The sequence below is a fragment of the Centropristis striata genome, chromosome 20 (assembly GCF_030273125.1).
Source record: "Centropristis striata isolate RG_2023a ecotype Rhode Island chromosome 20, C.striata_1.0, whole genome shotgun sequence".
Lineage (NCBI taxonomy): Eukaryota > Metazoa > Chordata > Actinopteri > Perciformes > Serranidae > Centropristis > Centropristis striata.
In genome coordinates, this window is record NC_081536.1 from 13,605,723 (window position 1) to 13,626,018 (window position 20,296).

General features: G+C 38.9%; 2 protein-coding genes across 2 annotated transcripts in view; both read left to right on the forward strand.

Moving 5' to 3' along the window:
• Nucleotides 1-6,839, forward strand: part of tet1 (tet methylcytosine dioxygenase 1) — a 34,246-nt gene extending 27,407 nt beyond the window's left edge. Inside the window, exons 4-12 of the mRNA XM_059359390.1 lie at nt 59-149; nt 631-724; nt 1,517-1,725; nt 1,808-1,958; nt 2,211-2,300; nt 2,399-2,536; nt 2,636-2,812; nt 2,922-3,066; nt 3,520-6,839. Coding sequence (XP_059215373.1) covers nt 59-149; nt 631-724; nt 1,517-1,725; nt 1,808-1,958; nt 2,211-2,300; nt 2,399-2,536; nt 2,636-2,812; nt 2,922-3,066; nt 3,520-4,565 — 2,141 coding nt within the window. The 3' untranslated portion in view covers nt 4,566-6,839. The remainder of the gene's footprint in view (nt 1-58; nt 150-630; nt 725-1,516; nt 1,726-1,807; nt 1,959-2,210; nt 2,301-2,398; nt 2,537-2,635; nt 2,813-2,921; nt 3,067-3,519) is intronic.
• A 3,506-nt stretch (nt 6,840-10,345) lies between these two features.
• eif4e1c (eukaryotic translation initiation factor 4E family member 1c) lies at nt 10,346-19,567 on the forward strand. Its single transcript, XM_059359651.1, has 7 exons — nt 10,346-10,474; nt 11,615-11,703; nt 15,922-16,017; nt 16,306-16,369; nt 16,526-16,639; nt 18,132-18,271; nt 18,378-19,567. The coding sequence occupies exons 1-7, from the start codon at nt 10,457-10,459 to the stop codon at nt 18,490-18,492; spliced, it is 636 nt and encodes a 211-aa protein (XP_059215634.1). The 5' UTR covers nt 10,346-10,456; the 3' UTR covers nt 18,493-19,567.
• The last annotated feature ends 729 nt before the right edge of the window (nt 19,568-20,296 follow it).

The following is a 20,296-nucleotide window of genomic DNA, read 5'->3' on the forward strand; positions in this document are numbered from 1 at the left end:
TCTGTAAAGTTGCTATGATATCCAGTACATCTTGTTTTTGTTGTTTTTCCCCCCACAGAACAGATCGTTGAAAAAGAGGAAGGCCCTTACTATACTCACCTCGGGGCAGGACCGAGTGTTGCTGCAGTGCGGGAACTGATGGAGAACAGGTAGGGTGACTACTATCACCATGTTTGCACTGTGTGTATGTGGGCGTGTTTTCTACCAAACATGGTGATAGCCTACTACTCAACCACGGGCTTGGTGGAATGGGGTGGGGTCACAGCCAAAGAGTCTGTCATTAAAAGGAAGTGTTGCTTAGCTAGCTATGCTCGTGTACCCTCTGTCTCAAACATGTTGAAACAGGAAACCAATAGAGCTGAGACAAGGGGCCCTTAAATCATGGTAACAGCCTGTTTAAAACATCTTGAGGTCCATCAATGTCCATCTAACATCCACACACTTTTCAATGAGAAATGCATTTTTAATCAAAGAATGGCGTGTTTATTTTGTACTAAACAGTTGTTTTATTGATTGTATACATCTGTAGTCAAGTATGAGTAGCAATGCAATGTTGTAATACATGTTGTGAGTGACCTGTCCTCTGTGGTCAACAGCACAAATTCAAAGTTTCTCTCATGTGTGTTCCAGATACGGTGCCAAAGGAAATGCAGTACGGGTGGAAGTTGTTATTTACACTGGGAAAGAAGGAAAGAGCTCCCAGGGGTGTCCGATAGCTAAATGGGTATGTGGCCAGTGTTTATTCATGGTAATGTCCCTGAATATGCCTTCTGTATAGTGAAGTGTTCTCATGGATCCCACTGTAGTATTTATAGGGGCAGAGATGGAAGTCACTCCCAGATCCCTAACCACAACCACAGTAAACCCTTACCTGTCCCATGTAACCATAAACTAAATATAACCTTTACTATCTTCATCCCTAAATATAGACATGTAAAGGCTGACACCTAAACATTACCAACTGTTCTCTTAAAACCCTGGTTTAGCAGGTCAATCACAGTGCTTAAAGAACATAACCTTTTAGTATACATCATTTTGTGATGTGTTTTTAAAAAATGGTTGCATCGACGAGATGTCGGCCTTCTCACATATATAATGGAACTAGATGGTACTTGGCCTGTGGCGCTCAAAAAAATATAACCTTTCTAAATCATGACCTCCAAATAATTTACAGACCTTGTTGTGAGTAGTTTCATGTGGGGAACAATTTTTTTACAACATGAAATTGCTCACTCCGTTGATTATTTTGAGTAACCAGGTCATGATCTCTGGAAAAATAAATGTTTCTAATGGGGTTTTCTTTGACACTTCAACCACCACAATTTTGGGGTGAACTCTTCCTTTAAGAGGTATATCTGTAAGATCAGGCTGACACCTATGTACATCATCCAGTGTAACTGAGTGACCGCATGTTTACTGTGTGCAGAAAAAACGTATAAAGCATAAAAAATGCTTGTTTTTTGCTGTGCTACAGTGCTGTCGTTAATCTGCCTTTTCCCTGTGTGACAATCGACAGGTGATCCGGCGTGGCAGTGAACAGGAGAAGCTGCTGTGTTTGGTCCGCAGGAGGCCGGGGCACTACTGCGACAATGCCGTGTTGGTGATCCTCATCCTGGCGTGGGAGGGAATCCCTCGATCGGTTGCAGACAATCTCTACCAGGAGCTGACACAGACACTCTTTAAATATGGCTCCCCCACCAGCCGACGCTGCGCTCTCAACGAAGAGTAAGAGCCTCTTTCTTTTTTTACAATGACATTATCTTTCCCCTCGTTTCTTTATCTTCCCCCCGCCTCTCCATCTCCACAGTCGTACGTGTGCGTGCCAGGGTTTGGACCCAGACACCTGCGGTGCTTCATTTTCCTTTGGCTGCTCCTGGAGTATGTACTTCAATGGCTGTAAGTTTGCCCGCAGCAAAGTGCCACGCAAGTTTCGCCTCCTTGGAGACTACCCGGAGGAGGTGAGGGAGTCGCAATCTTCAAAAAAATCCTAGAGGAGATCATCTATTACAATCTCTTCTATTTGTCTTTCCTGTTGTTTTAGTGATGTGAGAGGATATTTTGTTCATGCTAGTCATATGAATTTTATCTACAATAAAAGCAAACTTAGTTGATAAACTTTTTTCCAAACATTTGCCTCCTAGTGGCTAACACCTGTTTTTCTTTAATCAGCTGTTATTCACCCTTAAACTCAAACTATCTGTTACTTTTAGGAGGAGAGGGTAGAAAACAACCTTCAGAGTCTTGCCACTGAACTTGCACCACTCTACAAAAAACTGGCTCCAGAGGCCTTTCAAAACCAGGTACATTAAACAGCTGCCACATTTACCTCTGGTGATCCTTTAACCATCTTCACCACAAACCAAACTCTTCTCACGTCTTTTCTTTGGACCTCTCATAGGTGGAAAATGATGCTTTAGGGGCCGACTGTCGGCTGGGTGGAAGAGAGGGACGTCCTTTTTCTGGGGTTACAGCCTGTGTGGATTTCTGTGCTCACGCTCACAAGGACACTCACAACATGAATAACGGCAGCACTGTGGTAAGCAAGAGTCATGTGTCTGCCTCTTCAGGTACTGATTGGATAAGGCCCACTGTTTGATCAGTGTGACTGAACAACTTTCCTTTTGTCCTTTTTCAGGTTTGCACTTTAACCAAGGAAGATAACCGTGCAGTGCGTAACATACCAGAAGATGAGCAGCTCCATGTTCTGCCACTTTACAAGATCTCTGACAGGGATGAGTTTGGTCAGGTTGAGGGCCAGTGGGCCAAGATCCGCAGTGGTGCTTTGCAGGTTCTGTCTGCATTTCCCAGAGAGGTGAGTGAACAGGGAACACCTTATACTATTATCTAACTGCAGCATCAGTGGTGTGAGTCCTAAAATTACAACCATGTTTTCAACCATTCACTTTTTCCATATTCATAAGGTGCGTCTGCTGGCTGAGCCCGTGAAATCAGCCCGTAAGATTCGGCAAGAAGCTCGTCTGAAGGCTCAGGCAGAGAAACTGGAGAAGAAGCTCGGTCTGTCTCCTCTCACTCCTGGGAAAGTGAAAAGCGAAACCCCCAACAAAGGTAGTAAATCCAAGTCTCTGCACCCAGCTGCACAAAATCACTAAGGCTAAGGTGTCCCTCATATGTTCATCTATTGACAGCTTGATTGCACCACCAACTCCTATTCAACTCGACTTCTTGCAGTAATATCTTCATATTCTGTGATTACTTCATCTACAGTTAGATTTCTCATTGCTTCTTGCCACATCTACTGCTTGTGTGTGTTTGTTATGGCTGGGTTAATTAATTTTGGATTATGTGCTTGCTTTTTCCATATTTCTCTGAGGAGAACAACCTTCTCATCTTCTGTCCAGTTTGACTTTATTTCTCTTTTTGTATTCTCTTTGTTTCCATTTTGGAGACTCAAGCTAACTCTGAAACGAATGCTGTCAACTTAAGTGTAACCATTTAAATAAAGTGCACACATGCTGTATTCTGTTTTAGAAATACATTTATTTTCTATGTTTCACACAGAGGCACAAGGCTTCTACGGCTCATACAGACTACCACCCAGACCTGCCAGCGTTGGAAGGTTCCCCCCGGAGAGGACTCCACCCGGCACTTACAACCAGAGCACCAGCAGCTACCCCACTCTGGGTGCAGGGGTCACCCCCCAGAACGAGGTCATCTCCCCCACCCACCGCAGCCTGCCTGGCCTCCAGTTTGGCCAGAATGGCTCAGCTCTTAATTATAAGACAATAAATGATGCTGTGAATGGTTATTCTCCAGCGTCTGGTGACCAGAGTGTTCGTATACCTCCACATAATGCTCTTAGTGACTATCCCCGTACTTTTAAAACTGAGCCCAACGAGGTGCACTGCTCTCCTCTGCACAGACCCTCCCCCAGTGGGAGTGCTCCTCCTCCCTCCTCCTTCTCCCCCAGACCTACCTCTGAGGGCCTCTTCAGCAGGCTCAACGGACTCCACAGGGCTGCAGGAGATGTTGCAGCAGAGGTCAGGGGTCATGGCCTCTCTCCGTTCTCATCTCTCCCCCTTCCCCCACAAGCTCCCCCACTTGAACCAGAGGAAATCAAGCAGGAAGAGGTGTGGTCAGACAGCGAGCACAACTTCCTGGACCACGAGATAGGTGGAGTCGCCGTGGCACCGTCACATGGCTCCATCCTGATAGAGTGTGCGCGCCGGGAGCTCCACGCCACCACCCCGATCCTCAAGCCTAACCGCAGCCACCCCACCCGGATCTCCCTGGTCTTCTACCAGCACAAGTCTCTAAATGAGCCAGGCCACGGGATGGCTATGTGGGATGCCAAAATGGCCAAGCGGGAACGGGAGCGGGAGGAGGAGGCTGAGAGATTAAGGATGGAGGAATGCCTGGGCAAAACACATGGCACAGGAGCTGGAGGTGCGGAGCAAGGGGAGGAGACAGGGGAGGAGGCAGAGGAGACGAGGAGGGTCATGAATGTCCCCACACGTCAGGCGTGGACTCTACCGAGGGACGGTGTCGTCACCGTGTCCCCTTATGCTCTTACACAAGTGACGGGCCCTTACAATCGCTGGACTTAGTCGACATGTTTTACACACACACACACACACACACACACACACACACACACACACACACACACAGAAAACTCCTACACCCTGTGCTTCTGCCTTACCTCAATCAACTTCAAACTGCTACTCTCATTTTTACGTTGTTTTCATTGTGCTTTTCTAGTACCTGTTTGTCGACTTTGCCCTTCTTCGTCTCTGCCTTCAAAGCGATGAGGAAGACCAAAGTTTGTTGGCTTTTTAACTGTGAGTTTCTGTGTTTTTATTGTAAAGAGATGGTGCTTTGAAGCATTTTAAAGACGTTTTTAAACTGGTTTTATATACATGATTAAGAACAAAAAAAGATGTGATTATTTATTCTGATCATAACGATTTCTATTTAATTCCTGGTGTAAGCCTGTTTACTGCAAGATTTCTATGATAACCTGCATTATGTGTTGATGCTCAGAATTTACGTTGTACAGTAGGAATATGCTCTTTATTTCAGCCAATAGATCGCTTTTCGTAAGACGAATCTCATTGGCTTTTTACGTTGGTGCCATTCTCACTGTAACCTCTGTTAAAAAAACTCTTTACATCACATAATGTAGACTAATATTGTGCATATATTTACTACAGATTGTCACATGTAGCATCGTGCTTTTCCTTCTGCTGCCTTTGACTTCTGTTGGCAGTCGATGAGAGAAATGTACTTATTCGGTTTCGTTTATTTTCTCCATGTCTGGTTTGTTTTTTATTCACAGATATGTATGGCATATTAAGAAGCACTTTTTTATTTTCCTAAACTTAACTTGAAAAGGGTCCCAATCCATAGGCCTAAATATGTATGTACAGATAGAGATATATATGACAGTTTAGCATGAACCCGGTTTTATTTTTTACAGTAGTTCTGCATATTGATTTGAATCTATTTGATGAAAAGATGGCATACATATCTAATGAAATTCAAAACTTTGCATAATGAGGCTTAGTGAAATGCTGCAACAATTAAGTGCTTATAATATTAGCTCTTAACTTGTGTTCACCTTCTGGAAAAGGAATTTTCAAAAATCTCTCATAGGACACAAATGTGATAATAGGATTTAAAAACCTATTGTAATGGTGCTAATACGACCTTAGTTTTTTACAGAAATCTCAAAGTGTACCAGAATATTATCAGTTTTTATGTCCATACAGGATTTGAATATCAACTGTGTCAGCCGGTGCTAAATAATCCAACCTAACTCTTCTTATTCTTCCTCTGTTCTTTTGTTGGAAAACCACTCAAACATCAGATCCCACTCAGACATTTGCCTAAGACGATTCCGGGTGCTCGACCCTTGTGAAGACTTTGTTTACAGATATTTTTTTACAGGGTCTGAATAAGGGGGTTGGTGTCAACTCCTGGTGAATCAGGATCTTTATTTTTTATTACCAATGAAAGAGAAGCTCTTCATTTTAATCAATTAAATTTCAGCACAACTGAAAAAGACCTTTCACTGATATTCACACTAACACTGGTGGTATAATGTTTCCTGTGAGAAACATGTCGGTCTTTCAAACACTTTGACTTCCTTTTGGTGCTAATAGGACAAGATGTCAAGATACATGCATAGACTTGACCTGGTTATATACTGTACAGTGATGGCATGGTGCTTTTTATAAAACTCAGCACACACTGATCTGATATATGCTTCAACACAAAGGTGGTTTTATAATTTATCTGGATGATTACTGGCTGACAGACTGAGACGCATTAATGTCTCCACCATTTATCATGTTGTTTTTCAAGAAACAAGCAACTAATTGTTCAGATCTAGAGCTCAAATGTCTTCCACATATAAGCAAACTCTGCAACAATTCTCAAAAATTACAACACACACACACACACAAAATGAAATGAATGTAAACTGTTTTTAAATCACTTGATTTAACATGTTTAAACATGACAAAGATCCATTTGTAAATGTTTCTTTTTAATTTACTGTGGGGGACATTGTCAGTCCACATGAAAGTCTTTGTATCAACGAGGAACTAACAACCAGCACCAGCATTAAAAAATATGAAAAAAAACTTTTATTAGTAGAAAATGTGTAAATATGTATGTGAACCATATTGTTTTTACTGTACTGTTTATGGTGTTTAGACAAAGGATGATCTTGGTTATTTTGAAACTGAATTACTGTATGTTGCTCAAAATATATCCAGTTTAGACTTGAGAAGAGACTAAATTTAGCATTCCTTATATGGATGGCTGATCTCTTTTTGGGATTGTGAAATAAAGTCATATTTATATTTTGGACCTGATCATGACTTCCTCTGTCCTGATTTGTCGTGTGTGTGTGTGTGTGTGTGTGTGTGTGTGTGTGTGTGTGAGTGTGTGTGTGTGTGTGTGTGTGTACATATAGATATAGACATAGATATATTTACCTCTTGCATATGAAGCTGACTAATTTGTTCCTGAGACTCTTTTTTTTTTTTAAGCCCAAAAGTCTTTTTTTCTCTCTCAATTTCCCACACTAGCATACTGTATGACTCACTGCTGTGGAATTTCAGTTCAGTAATTTCGACTTTGTCCTCTTAACGTCTGAATCACTTCTTGTTTTGGTACAGTTTGTATCCAGAACTGGTAATATGATGCATATTTCTTTTTCTCCCAAATGTTTGCTGCTGACTCAGTGAGATGACTAATTTAATCAACTTCAACAAACACAAAAGTGTTTCAGGAGTTCATTCGAAATGTATTTATTTTGTATTTACTGTGCCATAGTTAAATTTCTCGTAAAGTTGGAATAATTTTAATTTTCAGACGCAATCCTCTTTTAATTGTGGTTTCATTTACATTGTGATATGTTTGGAAGAGATTGATTAATAAAGTTTTTAGAAGATAAAACCTTTATCTGTCAAGAATAAATCACATTGTCACAATTATTTCATGGAAAAAGGTAAAAAATATTTGATTCCAACTTAATGAGCAAAATTGTAGTTGCTTTCCAACAACACATTTGATTTGATAACAACATTCACAAAGAAGTGAGTTAAGTCTCGATGGTAAAATGTATGCATGACCAAGTTTCCTGTCAGTGATGGAGTGATGAAATCTCATTTAACGGGTAATTATAAAGTCAACTATGGTGAATTGTGAATTAGTGAAGGAGGGAGTGACACAGTTCTGGGCAGTGTAGAGCTTGAATACTGAAATTGGATTTAGTCACATTTGGGAGTGATGAAGTTGAAGTGATGACAACATGAACGCAATCCGTGGAGAATTTAAGGAGTGAGTTATGTGACCTTTCTATAAACAGTAAATTCCTTGAAAAGGTTGGTGATGTATGGACATTTGAAGATTTTGAAAAGCAAAAGAGTCAGTGAGGATTCAGGAAAATTATTGGAATCACATGTGCATCATCAATCACATGAACTCTCGCTTGAGATTTTATTACTGTTGATCAACAAAAACAGCCCAAGCATTCATCTGACATTCCTGTCTTACACAAATAAATCTCTATATTCCTGTAATTTAAATGATGTAATTTCCTTTTTCAGGATTCATGCATGGATTGTATGAAATGTGAAACCAGTGGTGAAATGTAACTAAGTACATTTACTCAAGTACTTTACTTAAGTACAATTTTGAGGTACTTGAGTATTTCCAGTTCATGTAACTTTATACTTCTACTCCATTACATTTTGAGGCAAATGTGTTGCTTTTTACTCCACTACATTTAGCTGACAGCTTTAGTTACTTTTCAGGTCTAAATTTAACATGAAAAACATGAGAAATTTAAAGTGATAAGACATGTTTTTTATATATATAAATTAAAGCACATAACAGCACATTAAGTAGTTAAAATGAGCCCTACTTTGAGAAAATTAAAATGCTGCTTACATAAAAAAAACCATCAATAATAATAATAATACACAAATACATTTGGAATATATAACAATCTGAGTGAGTGGGGTACTCTGCACAATGAGTACTTTTACTTTTGATACTTTAAGTACATTTTGATGCTGATACCTTTGCACTTTTACTAGTAAGTTTTGAATGCAGGACTTTTACTTGTAGTGGAGTAATTTCACAGTGTGGTATTACTGTTTTTACTTGAGTAAGAGATCTGAATACTTCTCCCACCACTGATGATTACGAACCAAATCAAGTTTTTCCCAAGCAAGAAACTTGGAAATCGCTACAACAATACAAAACCAAGGCTTCTGTCTAACAAGCTGTCCATTCATACACTATAATTGCTGTAGAAGCTCCGAGTTCTCAAGTTCAGCTCTGGATCAATACTACATAATACTGCAGCTTCTCTGTGGAGTTATCTGTCAAATGCCTGATCATGTAATATTTGGAAAGAACACCTCACCTTATCTCACCTCACTTCACTTCACCTCACCTCACCTTACCTCACCTCACCTCACCTCACCTCACCTCAATATCACTACATTAGTTTGTCATGGGGAAAAACAGGGACGCTGCATTACAGTTGAGGAGGACAAAAACTATGAAGGGTGTATGCTGTACAGATTGTAAAGCCCCTTAAGGCAAAATTGTGACTCGAGATATTGGGCTATATAAATGAGATTAACTTGTCTTGACTTGTCTAATTCTGCCAAAGATCCCCAAGAGTGTAAGACATCAGAGCCAAACATCTTGAGGGCATGGTTGCCAGAATAGAGCCTGGCACCAGCTGTGGCTGGATTTGTTTCTATTTATTTCAGATGAACAACTAGCAAAAATGAAACAGAAGAAACATTGGACATCAGATTAGTTGTAAATGTAAATGTACATACTGTGTCTGTCATTATTGTGAGGTCCATACATCCTGCTGCTCAGATTAGATGTAGAGTAACCAGGTTAAAGTCCTTTATATATATATATTTAAAAAAGTAAAGAGTCCTGCATTCAAAACTCCACTTGATTGCTTTCCAGCAAAAATGTACTTAAACTATTAAAAATAAAAGCACTCATTGTGCAATGGTCCCCTTCAGAATGTTGAATTATGGAGCCCGCAGGGTGAAGAAAGTTGACTTATTTGTGTGCACAAAATACAAATAATTAGTTATTATATGTGCAACAACATATAAATTAAGAATTTATCAGGTGGAATAAACATGTAGTAAAATAAAAAGTTAAATATTTAGGGTCAGAGCAAGAAAGTTTCAGGGGCTGAACAGAATAAATACATGATTTTAGAAAATGCATGTGCAGGTGAGATACAAACCCTCTGTGGGCTTATTTATTTATTTATTTATTTATTTTTAATATTTAATATTTCATCACTTTGATTTTGCAAAATCATTATAATGATTATACATCATTATAGCGATTAATGATTTATATAAAAAATATTTTTGCATCAGAAGGCAAAGTTTCATGCTATTTTGTTTTTCTTTAGACTTTCTTTAGACTTTAGACTCTTATTTTCACTTGAAGTGGCCCTCAGAACAACTACATGCATTTGGGCATGAAATCTGAAAAAAAAAGTGTAGTGTAAAAATGCAAAAAAAAAAATGCTTCTTGCAATTAATGTTGGTCTGCTGTTCTTGCACTGAAAAAAAAATAACATTAAGTGGGTATTTTTTATTTGCTTCAAGCCTTTTGTATTCCTATTTATACTGTTATACATGCATTTGAGCATGAAATATGTTAAGTTAATTCACTGTTAACATATTTAAAATTGCAGTTTCATCATATCTGGTTAAGTGCACGGTCCTATATGTGGTCCTGTGGTAGTGTCCATGAAAAATTGTGGCCCCCTTCAGCATTTAAGTTGCCCATCCCTGATCTAGATTAAACATATTGATTGTGATTCGTGTCCTTTCGCCAGTGAGCTGGACGTCGGCGGCTTCCGTAGGCGTGTGAGTGGCTGGAGTGTGACGCAGAAGCGCTGAACGGGCAGAACATTTCTACTGTCAAGATGGCGACATCCGAGCCGGTAAGAGAGACAAGAAGATAACTGAAAAAAAATCGACTAATCTGCCTTAAATAACAGCTACAACTCTACTATCTCTGGTGACTTTGTTTTATAATTTCGATTCCTTGAAACGGCAGCTATGATTTTGAGGAAGCGGCTGTTTTTCGGCTCACAGATGTGTCAGTCGGCGTGGATCACAGTTAGCCTTTAGCACAGCAATGTGATGGATCAGACTTTGTTGGCAGGGAGGGACTCACTGACTGGACGTCGTTCATTCAAACTACAATCAGTCACTTGTTTTAATATACTTCGACATTAGAGTCAATATCCCGGTGATTACAATCAACCATCAGCACCTTTATATACTCATACTGCGATATTATTGATTACAATTTACACAATCTTGACACGTGTGTATCGAGCTTGTAGCTAGCTTAGCACGTCTGCTAAAACTAATGCTAGCGATGTTAACTTACCGAACAGCGCTGGCGCATATTTTACTCCCTTTTTAATTTTTATTTTATCGTATTTCATTTACAAACCTAAGTATAGCTGGTTTCTGTGAGCTGTTAATGGTAAAATGTTGACGTCGTAGAGCTGTACACTGCTGTTAAATAATTGAGTTAATGGCCTGCTTCAAAATTAACACTTAGATTTCGACAATGCGACAATTTAACGTGTACAGGGATATTTTATTATTTATGTAGTAGCTTTTGTCTCTAAAAAAATGAATAACTGTAATTTGGATGTGACTTTCTATCTGGCAGATGATTCTGCTAATAGTGTACATGTATTAAAAATGTGACAAATTATTCACGATTAACACCACGATTATTGAAGGCTTTTGCAAATGACACGGTATTTATTCAGCTGGACCAGGTGCATAGGTTAACAAAACACTCCCTGACTTGTTATAATTACTTTTCGACCAGGAGAAGACATTTTTAGGTGCAATGTTACATAACTGTAACCACAACGCCACATCTTGCCTCATATCTCAAGATTAATAAAAATGTGAATACATCTCTATCACCTCAGCTTTGCATAAAACTAACTCTGCACTTGTATGGTTGTGATCAACGGACCTACAGGATGAGACTGACATGGGTATTTTTGTATTCAGAGAAGGTATATGATGTGTCTGTATGTGTTTCTCTGCAGAAAGCACCTGAGCCTACTGAAGAACAACAAACTGACACCCCAGTCGTTGCGAATCCTGAGCAGTATATCAAACACCCCTTGCAAAACAGGTGAGAATAAAACAGCTGCTGTGTTTGGCAGGAACTTGCAACTGAAAGGTGCTTGTGCACACACAAACGCGCTGCAATATTCTGACTCTATTGTAGTTTTAGACAATACTAATCATAGTACAGAATTTGCAATGTAAACAACATTTTGTATCATCAAAACTTTGACATTAATGTAGATTTTGTGGCATTTTGCAACAAATACTGTAATCTGTCTGCTTGATAACACTGTTTAAAAAGCACCAAATATGTGTTTTTGTAAAATGTGGCTCACAAGATGCGCATCAAAATATCACAGTTTCAGCATAACAGAACTAACAGGACAGAGGCTAGAAGTAAACTAATAATAAAACACAAGATGTAGGAGTATTTTTCAGTATAAAGAAGACCACGTATGCTCTTTAGTAAGGCAAAGGCAGTAAAACTGAATTGTTGGTACGGTTTCAAGTCCCCTTTTAGAAAAGATCAATAGTCTTTTATATGTTAACATATAAATTATACATATGAGTGGATTGGAGAGTTTGTATATCACCTGTTTTTCTCTAATTAGCAATATGCATATATAGCATAATGACGGAGGGGCATTGACTGATTTTGCAATCCTTGAATGTTATTCACTACAAATTAGTAAAGTATTTTGACTTACCCCTTGTCATGTTTGATTTGGATACTCCCAGAACAGATGGTAATTGCTATTTATTGTTATTATATAATAATTAAATAATAAATAGTTGTTTGACGAACCACTACCGTAGTAATTCTGAAGATGTGTTGACTAGCTTTTTAAAACTGTTTAATTTATAATGATTATATATTTTTTTCAGAGCACTGTATTTAGCCTTGAAAAAAATAGTGTGTCATTTGCATTTTGTTGCAAAAGTAAAAATAATAATAAATAATATGAATAAAAACAATAAAATAATTTTCAGTTTAACTATACATAATTGGAAGCTGTTTTTGTGTTTAAATCATGAGCACAGAAAGAAGAATTTTGCTTCCTATCTGCATGTTAGTGTTGCAATTGTTGTCCACTATTGTCCTTTAGGAAATGTTATCATAGTTCTGTGGTGGTGATGACCTATTCAGGAGCATTGTACAGTCGGTTTAGGAAATGCTGAATGGTTCACTTCGTAAGTCACTTCTAGGCCTTTCTGCTTGTTCAGCACAGCCTCAGAGGTCAAGGTTGTCCACATCTGCCGCTCCAGCCATTCTGGCTTTAGGCGCTCAGATCTGATTTAAACATGCTGTGGTTGGGTTATTGATGCTTCCACTGTGGATGTCTCAGTTAGAGGGCTCTGTGTTGTTGCTTTTGTCTTTCCTCAGGATTTGACCATATGAAGTTCTGGCCAGTTAAATTAATTAGCATTTTGTTGATTGTGTTTTTTTTTTTTTTTTACAAATATGCACTCAGTTTTCCAGTATATCCTTATTGATGGGGTATACAAAATGATATAAATACCAGTCAGTATCATGCAATTCAATTAAGAATCACAAACTACATCCTCCTAAATTAACATTAAGTTGAATCAATAGCTCTCTTTAACAGTTTCAACAAAACTGAACATTATAACCTTTTTTTATGTTGCTGCATTAGTTTTAGCTAGGCTTACCTATAAACCTGTAAACTGAGTGTATATTGTACACGTAAGTTGCAACACATCTTGTTAGTGTCTCTGCTCTGCAGGCGGATGACTGAGTTAGTTGGATAAATCTAGTTGTTGTTTGACATAAAGATTATAAAAACAATTTCCTACCTCAAGGCAAGAATTCTATGTGGCCTTACATGTTTAAAAAGAAGCCACCCAGTGTGTTCAAACCAGCAGTTCAGGTTTAGTCAGTTGTCTCAGGGGGAGGGGGAAACTTTTGATGTGATAGTTAACCTGCAGAGACTTGAAACTTCTCTTAGATTGGCACCTCAACAGTATTAATATCATATCTGCTTTTATTTTTGTCAACCGTTGTGAAGGTGAATCTAGAGATTGATTTGAACAGGCTGCATGTCTCTGTTTCCTCACTGTAACATCAGTAGACATAATGATCACTTTCAGATTTCAAGTCCTACAACACAGATTTTCATATGGTACTAAAATAAATGGTAGCAAACAGTTAAACAGTTTGGAAGAATCCATTTTGTTTCAGAAAACCAGTAGTATGCTGAGGAAATCTTCTGTGGTAATATACAGTCTATTAAATGGGCTAAAATGAAAAACTCCAATATTCTTAATGATTATGCTCTCGTGGTTTTAGTTCCAGACATAGCTGTTCTTTTCTTGAGGGAAGTCAATGGATTAAATTGACTTTTAAGGGTTAAAAATTGACCTACAGTTTCTCTATGAATGTAAAGGCTGACTGAAACTGAATTTTAAGGCTGATACTGATGTCAAAATGTGGGAGTTTAAAAAAATTAAAAAAAAGTCCAATTGCAAAATATCTGCTCACAATGTCTTTTTTTTAATAAGCATGTAACATAAACAATCTTGATAATAATGCCTTATATTTATTTTTTATTTGACTCAAATTCACAATAAGCTTTTTTTAATTGAAGATCATCTTGTCTGTGCTTTCTGGAGGACAAACTGATAGTGAGGTGGCATTGTAACTAAATCTAGTTTGGCATTTCTGTGCTGATAGTTTTTTGTAGTGCTACCCTTTTGAAAGTAGATGAGTCCAATCATTTGTCGGTGACCACCAGGTTGACGTGAAATTCAAGTTAAGCTGTTTTTTATTTTTATTTTAGCAGGGCAAGCACGCTTGGAAATAACAAACAAGAACTGAGTTGTAAGCTTTAGATTTGAATGATGATGACCTGGTAAAAAAAAGTCAACCGACATCACCACAGTCCCCTTGCTCACTGTCGACAGTTGGACTGGGAGCAGGGAGAGAGGGCGCAGCGAGCACCAAGTCTAGTCAAGAGGTGCAGGAAAGCTCACAGCCAGAGTCGTTGGCAACCTACACTCAGAGCCTTTCCGTGCTCCAACTGCTCGTAAAGGTCCCACGAGGTGAACCTGGCATACCAAGCATCCCTTGGTTCATTATGAACCTGTAGCAGCCCTATATAGACTGTGGCGGGACACATTTATGTGGTTGAAATCACCACTTAAACACAGAGGATTTTCTGATTGCCAGATAGTTTTGTTTTTGTTTTGAACAGCCAAATCTGACTTGAATACAATTATTCTGATTCAGACACGGCCCTTATTTCCTGTTACTTATTGTCCGACATATACACTGAACAATGCATTTGCAAGAGCCTAATATCTATTGTTTTTCTAGCTACAAAGCAATCCTTTTGTCTGTATCAAAATATTGTAATTTTAAAACACATTGTCCTCATACCATTACACATTGTAACAGCCTGTTTGTGCCACATTGTTTGTTCTTGTTTAGTCTCCATTTGTGTTGCCTTTATTTCAAAATAACCACCCAGTTAGCCAAGATGGCTACACCTGTGTTTGACAATGCAGTCTACCACCCACGCCTGATGAAACGTTGAATGGATTTTAAAGCCTTTTTTTAATTGGTCCGCCTCATATTGGTCTGAGAAAAATGAATGACTAACTTGACCTACTGTCTTTCATGTTTGTGTACATGACATGTACAGTGAGATAAAAAAAACAAAAAACCATGTCCTCGTCTGGGTTCATTAGAGGAGTCACGCCTGTGTGCTGTCTGGTCTCCACCGCTGTTGTGTAATAATGTGTGGCAGTGAGAATAGTTGCTACATGGTAGGAGGAGATTTCATGCTCTTTGTCTCTGTGTATTAACATCTGTATTTAGGGCACATTTGATGGTTGGTTACTGTTGTGCTGTTGTGGGATAGTGGAGGGGGAGGGCACAGGGTTCGGCTAATGTCCTCTCATTGCCCTCAGCCCTCCCCTGTTAGCCCCATCCATCCTGAGAATAGATGAAAGAATAACCGCAGCCGTCACAAACAAAGGCTGCACTTGTAGCGCTGATGATGGCCGGCTTTCTCTGTTCTTCTGCATCAAAATGTATGCTTTGTAACAAGCTGTTGTGAAATCGGCTGCATGTCTGTGGTATTGGAACTCTTGCTTAAGGCTGTTGTCGGTATTATTTTGTTTTCCATAATAGCACTCACAGAAAATGCCCTTTTTAGATATTTCCTCAGACTACTGAGACTTTCTGGAACATAAATAAATTATTGTAATTCTCATTTTTCCACAGTTCTTTACAAGGTTTTGTTTGTGTGTGTTCTCTCAGATGGGCCCTGTGGTATTTCAAAAACGACAAGAGCAAAAGCTGGACAGAGAACTTGCGTCTCATTTCCAAATTTGACACAGTGGAAGACTTTTGGGCGTAAGTTTTCTTCACTAAATGTGCAATGTAATTATGCTTTAGTCACTTTATAGGGGAATATGTGGAGCATTTTAGAAAAATGGCATGGTTAAAAATAAGTCTTAAACTCTGATGCATGTTGAGGCAAGAAGAAAAATGATCCTGTCTCTAAATAATAATGCTGATGGAGGCCCAGATCTATGAAACAGTGGTGTACTGTAGCCTATTTTAAGTTTATGTTGAATTTGTCAATGTACCTGTTATCTTAACCATGAAGTCAAAATTTTTGAAAACTTCTTTACTTTACAGATTATACAACCACATACAGCAACCAAGCAAACTTGGCTTTGGCTGCGATTATTGTTTATTTAAGGTAAGGCCTGTTTTTAAAATAAAGTTATTTTTATGTTTCATGTAAAATTAAACTCCTTTGAGCAGCAGAGTTACACTTGTGGCCGCAAATCAGAGTGCTACAATTTCAAGAAACCATAAATGAAGTATCTAACAGCTTTCTGACTTTGTGTGACAGGATGGGATCAAGCCAATGTGGGAGGATGACAGGAACAAGCTGGGGGGTCGATGGCTGATGACTCTCAATAAGCAACAGAGACACAATGACCTTGACCGCTACTGGATGGAGACGGTAAGAATCCCTCTGTCCACACTCATGGACTGGCAGCATGTTCCCATAAGGGTGTGAAGGTTAAAGCCTGATTTCCACCGGGCGCGTAACAGCCACAGAACGGCAGCGCCGCGGTCACCGTTGCAAATAGGTAACACTCTAATCAATGAGAGCATTTCCACCGGGCGCGCTGCGTAACGTTACAGCAACGTCTCAGCCGCGGCTCTCCGCGAGCATTAGGTAGGACTTCTATTTTCTCCGCGAGCCGCTGCCAAACCGCGTAAATCTCAACAGAGCAGATCGCACCAGACAGGAAGTCCGACTCAGAATCAACGTAAAACACTTCCGCCCCCTTTCAAAATAAAACACAATACGCAGTTCATGCAGCCTAAAACTATTTCACATCAACATTATGTTATGACCGGGGCACCAGATCAGCAATCAATCAATCAAAGGGTCTCAGAGGATCAGCGACACGGACAACAAGAGACTGATTGTTGAAGTGGAACATCATACAATCATTTATGACATAACATATTGTTTTTATAAGGATAGATGGTCAGATCAACAGATCTTTCACGTCAGAGAAGCAAAGTAAGCTGTTGGTTGTTGTTGTTGTTGTTTACTTTATACACACAGTTTATCCATAGACTGTATAAATAAGAGTTTATCACGGGATCTCGCGGTCTCCCGTATGGTCAGGATTATCGCGTGTTCTCGTTATCTCGCGTGTACACGGCTGGCTCGTTATGCTGCCGTGCCGCGGCTGTAACATGCCCGGTGTGAATTGACGCTGGGCAGAAGACGGAGCATAACCGCGGTGGAGCCGTTCTGCGGCTGTAACGTGCCCGGTACAGGGTGGCTCTCTTGCATCCATGTTGAGCCCTTTTTGAATACTTTCTGCATATTTCTGCACACTTTGCTGTGCTGTTTTTTATACTTGTTTTATTCTATCTTTTGCTTATTTTGATTCTCCTGGCTCTTTAATGACTGCTGTTAATCGTCTCTACATGCCCTTTTTTACTGTTATAATTGGATGGTTTTGTTTTATGTAAAGCATTTTGATATGGCTTGGTGCTGAAATGTGCTTTCATGAATAAACTTGCCTTGCCTTTCCTAGCCTAACCACAACTATTTAATGTTGTTTGTCAAAACGGTTAAATAGATTATTTGACAATTGCCTCTCTTGCCCCCACTCTGTAAGGCGAGAGCTGTTCAAATCCCTTTAATTCATTGGCTGCGAAAAGTACAAACCATAAAATTAAAAAACCTAAACCAGCAATTCTGCTTAGCATGTTTTGGCATTGTCATGGTGTGATATGTTGCCAAAAGCTGTCCCATATCTAATTATACTATTTCAACTTACCAGGTGATGCCATTTAATCTGTGAGGGTTCAGTGCTTCAGGTTTAGGGGTGGGGGTGTTGTGTTTGGGCCTTTATCTTCTTAACAGTTGAGATTTATGATAGAAACAGTTTGATTTATAAACTGTGTCCCATTTGTGTATTTTGCAGCTCTTGTGTTTAGTCGGTGAGTCATTCGATGAGGCAAGTGAAGATGTGTGCGGAGCTGTGGTCAACGTCAGACCTAAAGGTGACAAAATAGCGATCTGGACGAGCAACTGCCAAAACAGGGAAGCCATCATGACGATAGGGTAAGTTCAAAAGTCAAGTACAATTGATACAGTACCGAAGCTGACCACTAGATGGAGACATTAAGTTAACACTAGTCCTCACATAGCATTTCTTGTCTTTCCGCAGGCAAAATTATAAAGAGCGTCTGAACCTTCCCATCAAAGCCATGATTGGCTACCAGTCACATGACGACACATCCAGCAAGAGTGGATCCACCACCAAGAACATGTACTCCGTTTGAAAAACTCCTCCACTCTCATTTCAACTTGCTGTAGATTTAAACAATTACCAAACCGCATCATCACAATAATAATTTTTGAGTTGTCAACTACTGTAGTGTCTTTTCCTTTTTATTGAAAAGAGAATTGTTCATAGTGTGTACAGACAAAGCTTCCCCCAACACAAGGAAACCAGTGGGGTGATGGTTATAAGCAGGGAGGAGGCCTGAAAGGAGTATTTGGCTCAAAACGTCACATGTGAGCGAGAGAACACAAATGATTTCCTTCTTAGAGTTGAAGAGTTCTGTGATTAATACCAGTGACCTCCCCTAGCTTTGCTAAGAAAAAAGCTTTTTTTCAGTACATAATGGCTTGGAGTTGCAAAAAAATCCCTTTCTTAACTATTACACCCTTGTGTTTTTCTCATGCTGAGTTCTCACTCCTTAAAAACAGTTTGTCACCTCACAGATAAACATGGTAGGCAACTTATCCCTTCACGGAACAAATTTTAAGGGCAATTTTAACTTGATTTTTCCAGAAGTGTTACGCATGAGTTTCAGACACACCAGCTTGAAGAATCTACAGTATCTTTAAGGTTTTGTAAAAGCTGTGGTCACACTCCAAAGTATAGGGTTTGGATTTACGGCCACTTATTGTTTCAGCCATGCTGGAATTGTGGAATATTGCTTGTAGTAGTTTTTGAACTTTTTTTCTTCCCCTTACATTTATTTATAATGTATGCATTGAATTACTTAGTTGAAAGAAAACCATGGAACTTGTGTTTTTTCAAATTGTTTTTTTTTCTCTTTTTTGTTATCAAGGTCAATAATGTGGACTACTGCATATAGATGACATTTTTTACAGTGTACCATAAAGTAAAGATGCTGACAGAATTAGGTGTGCTTTTCACTGTTTTCTTCCTAACAAAAACTGTAGATAATGTCGCACTCCTCTCTTGGTTGATGCAAAGGAAAGATGATATTCATTGTGAAATGATTTTGCTCATAATGTATCTTTATTATCTGTAATTCCAGGATGTATATTACCTTCTTTCAAGTAAAGGTTAAGTGCTTTGCATTAAAACCAGAACCGTGTCAAGTTTTGTAGACATTCATGGTTTCGCAGGGTCTTAAGTATAGCACTGAATTGTGAAAATATACAACTTAAAAGCCTGCCAGTTAGCAGTGTTAGAATCAGTACTCAGACCTTTTACTTCAGTAAACGTAGCACTGCCACAGTTACGAAATGCTCTGTAACAAGCCATGCAATCAAAAATATACAAGCAGAGTTCCAATAAGTGCTGGAAATCCTGGAAAATACTTTACTGCTTGAAAATAAAATAAAATACTGCTTGAAGCTGCTTTAAAATAGGATTTAAAAAAATACTAACAGGTGGCAATTTAAAACGTGAAACTTTGTGGTGTGATGAAGTGATGTAATCAGTATACATTATATAAATTTATCTACCACAGCTGTAAGATGTCGAAAATCTTAAAAATGCACCTTAAAATGTTTTAAAATGTCTTGAATTTGACTTTGAAAAAGGTGTAGGAACCCTGAAAATGTTACAGTAAAAGTATAAAAGTGTTTGTATCAATATAGTATTGAAGACACAAAGGAAAGTACTCATTATGCAGAATGGCTAATATTCATTATCAGTAACCGTTTATCCTAACTGGGGGCGCTGGAGCCGATCCCAGCCGACAATGCGAGAGAGGTGGGTTACACCCTGGCCAGGTCATAGCTAATATTGGAAGAATATATTACTGGATTATAATTATTGATCCATTTAATATTGCAGCTGGGAAAATTAAAGTTGGCAGACAA

Excerpts from the sequence above, each read along its gene's own strand:
- eif4e1c (XM_059359651.1), top strand. Across the intron at positions 11,704-15,921 it reads AAACACCCCTTGCAAAACAG|ATGGGCCCTGTGGTATTTCA; the intron begins GTGAGAATAAAA and ends GTGTTCTCTCAG. Across the intron at positions 18,272-18,377 it reads GAAGCCATCATGACGATAGG|GCAAAATTATAAAGAGCGTC; the intron begins GTAAGTTCAAAA and ends GTCTTTCCGCAG.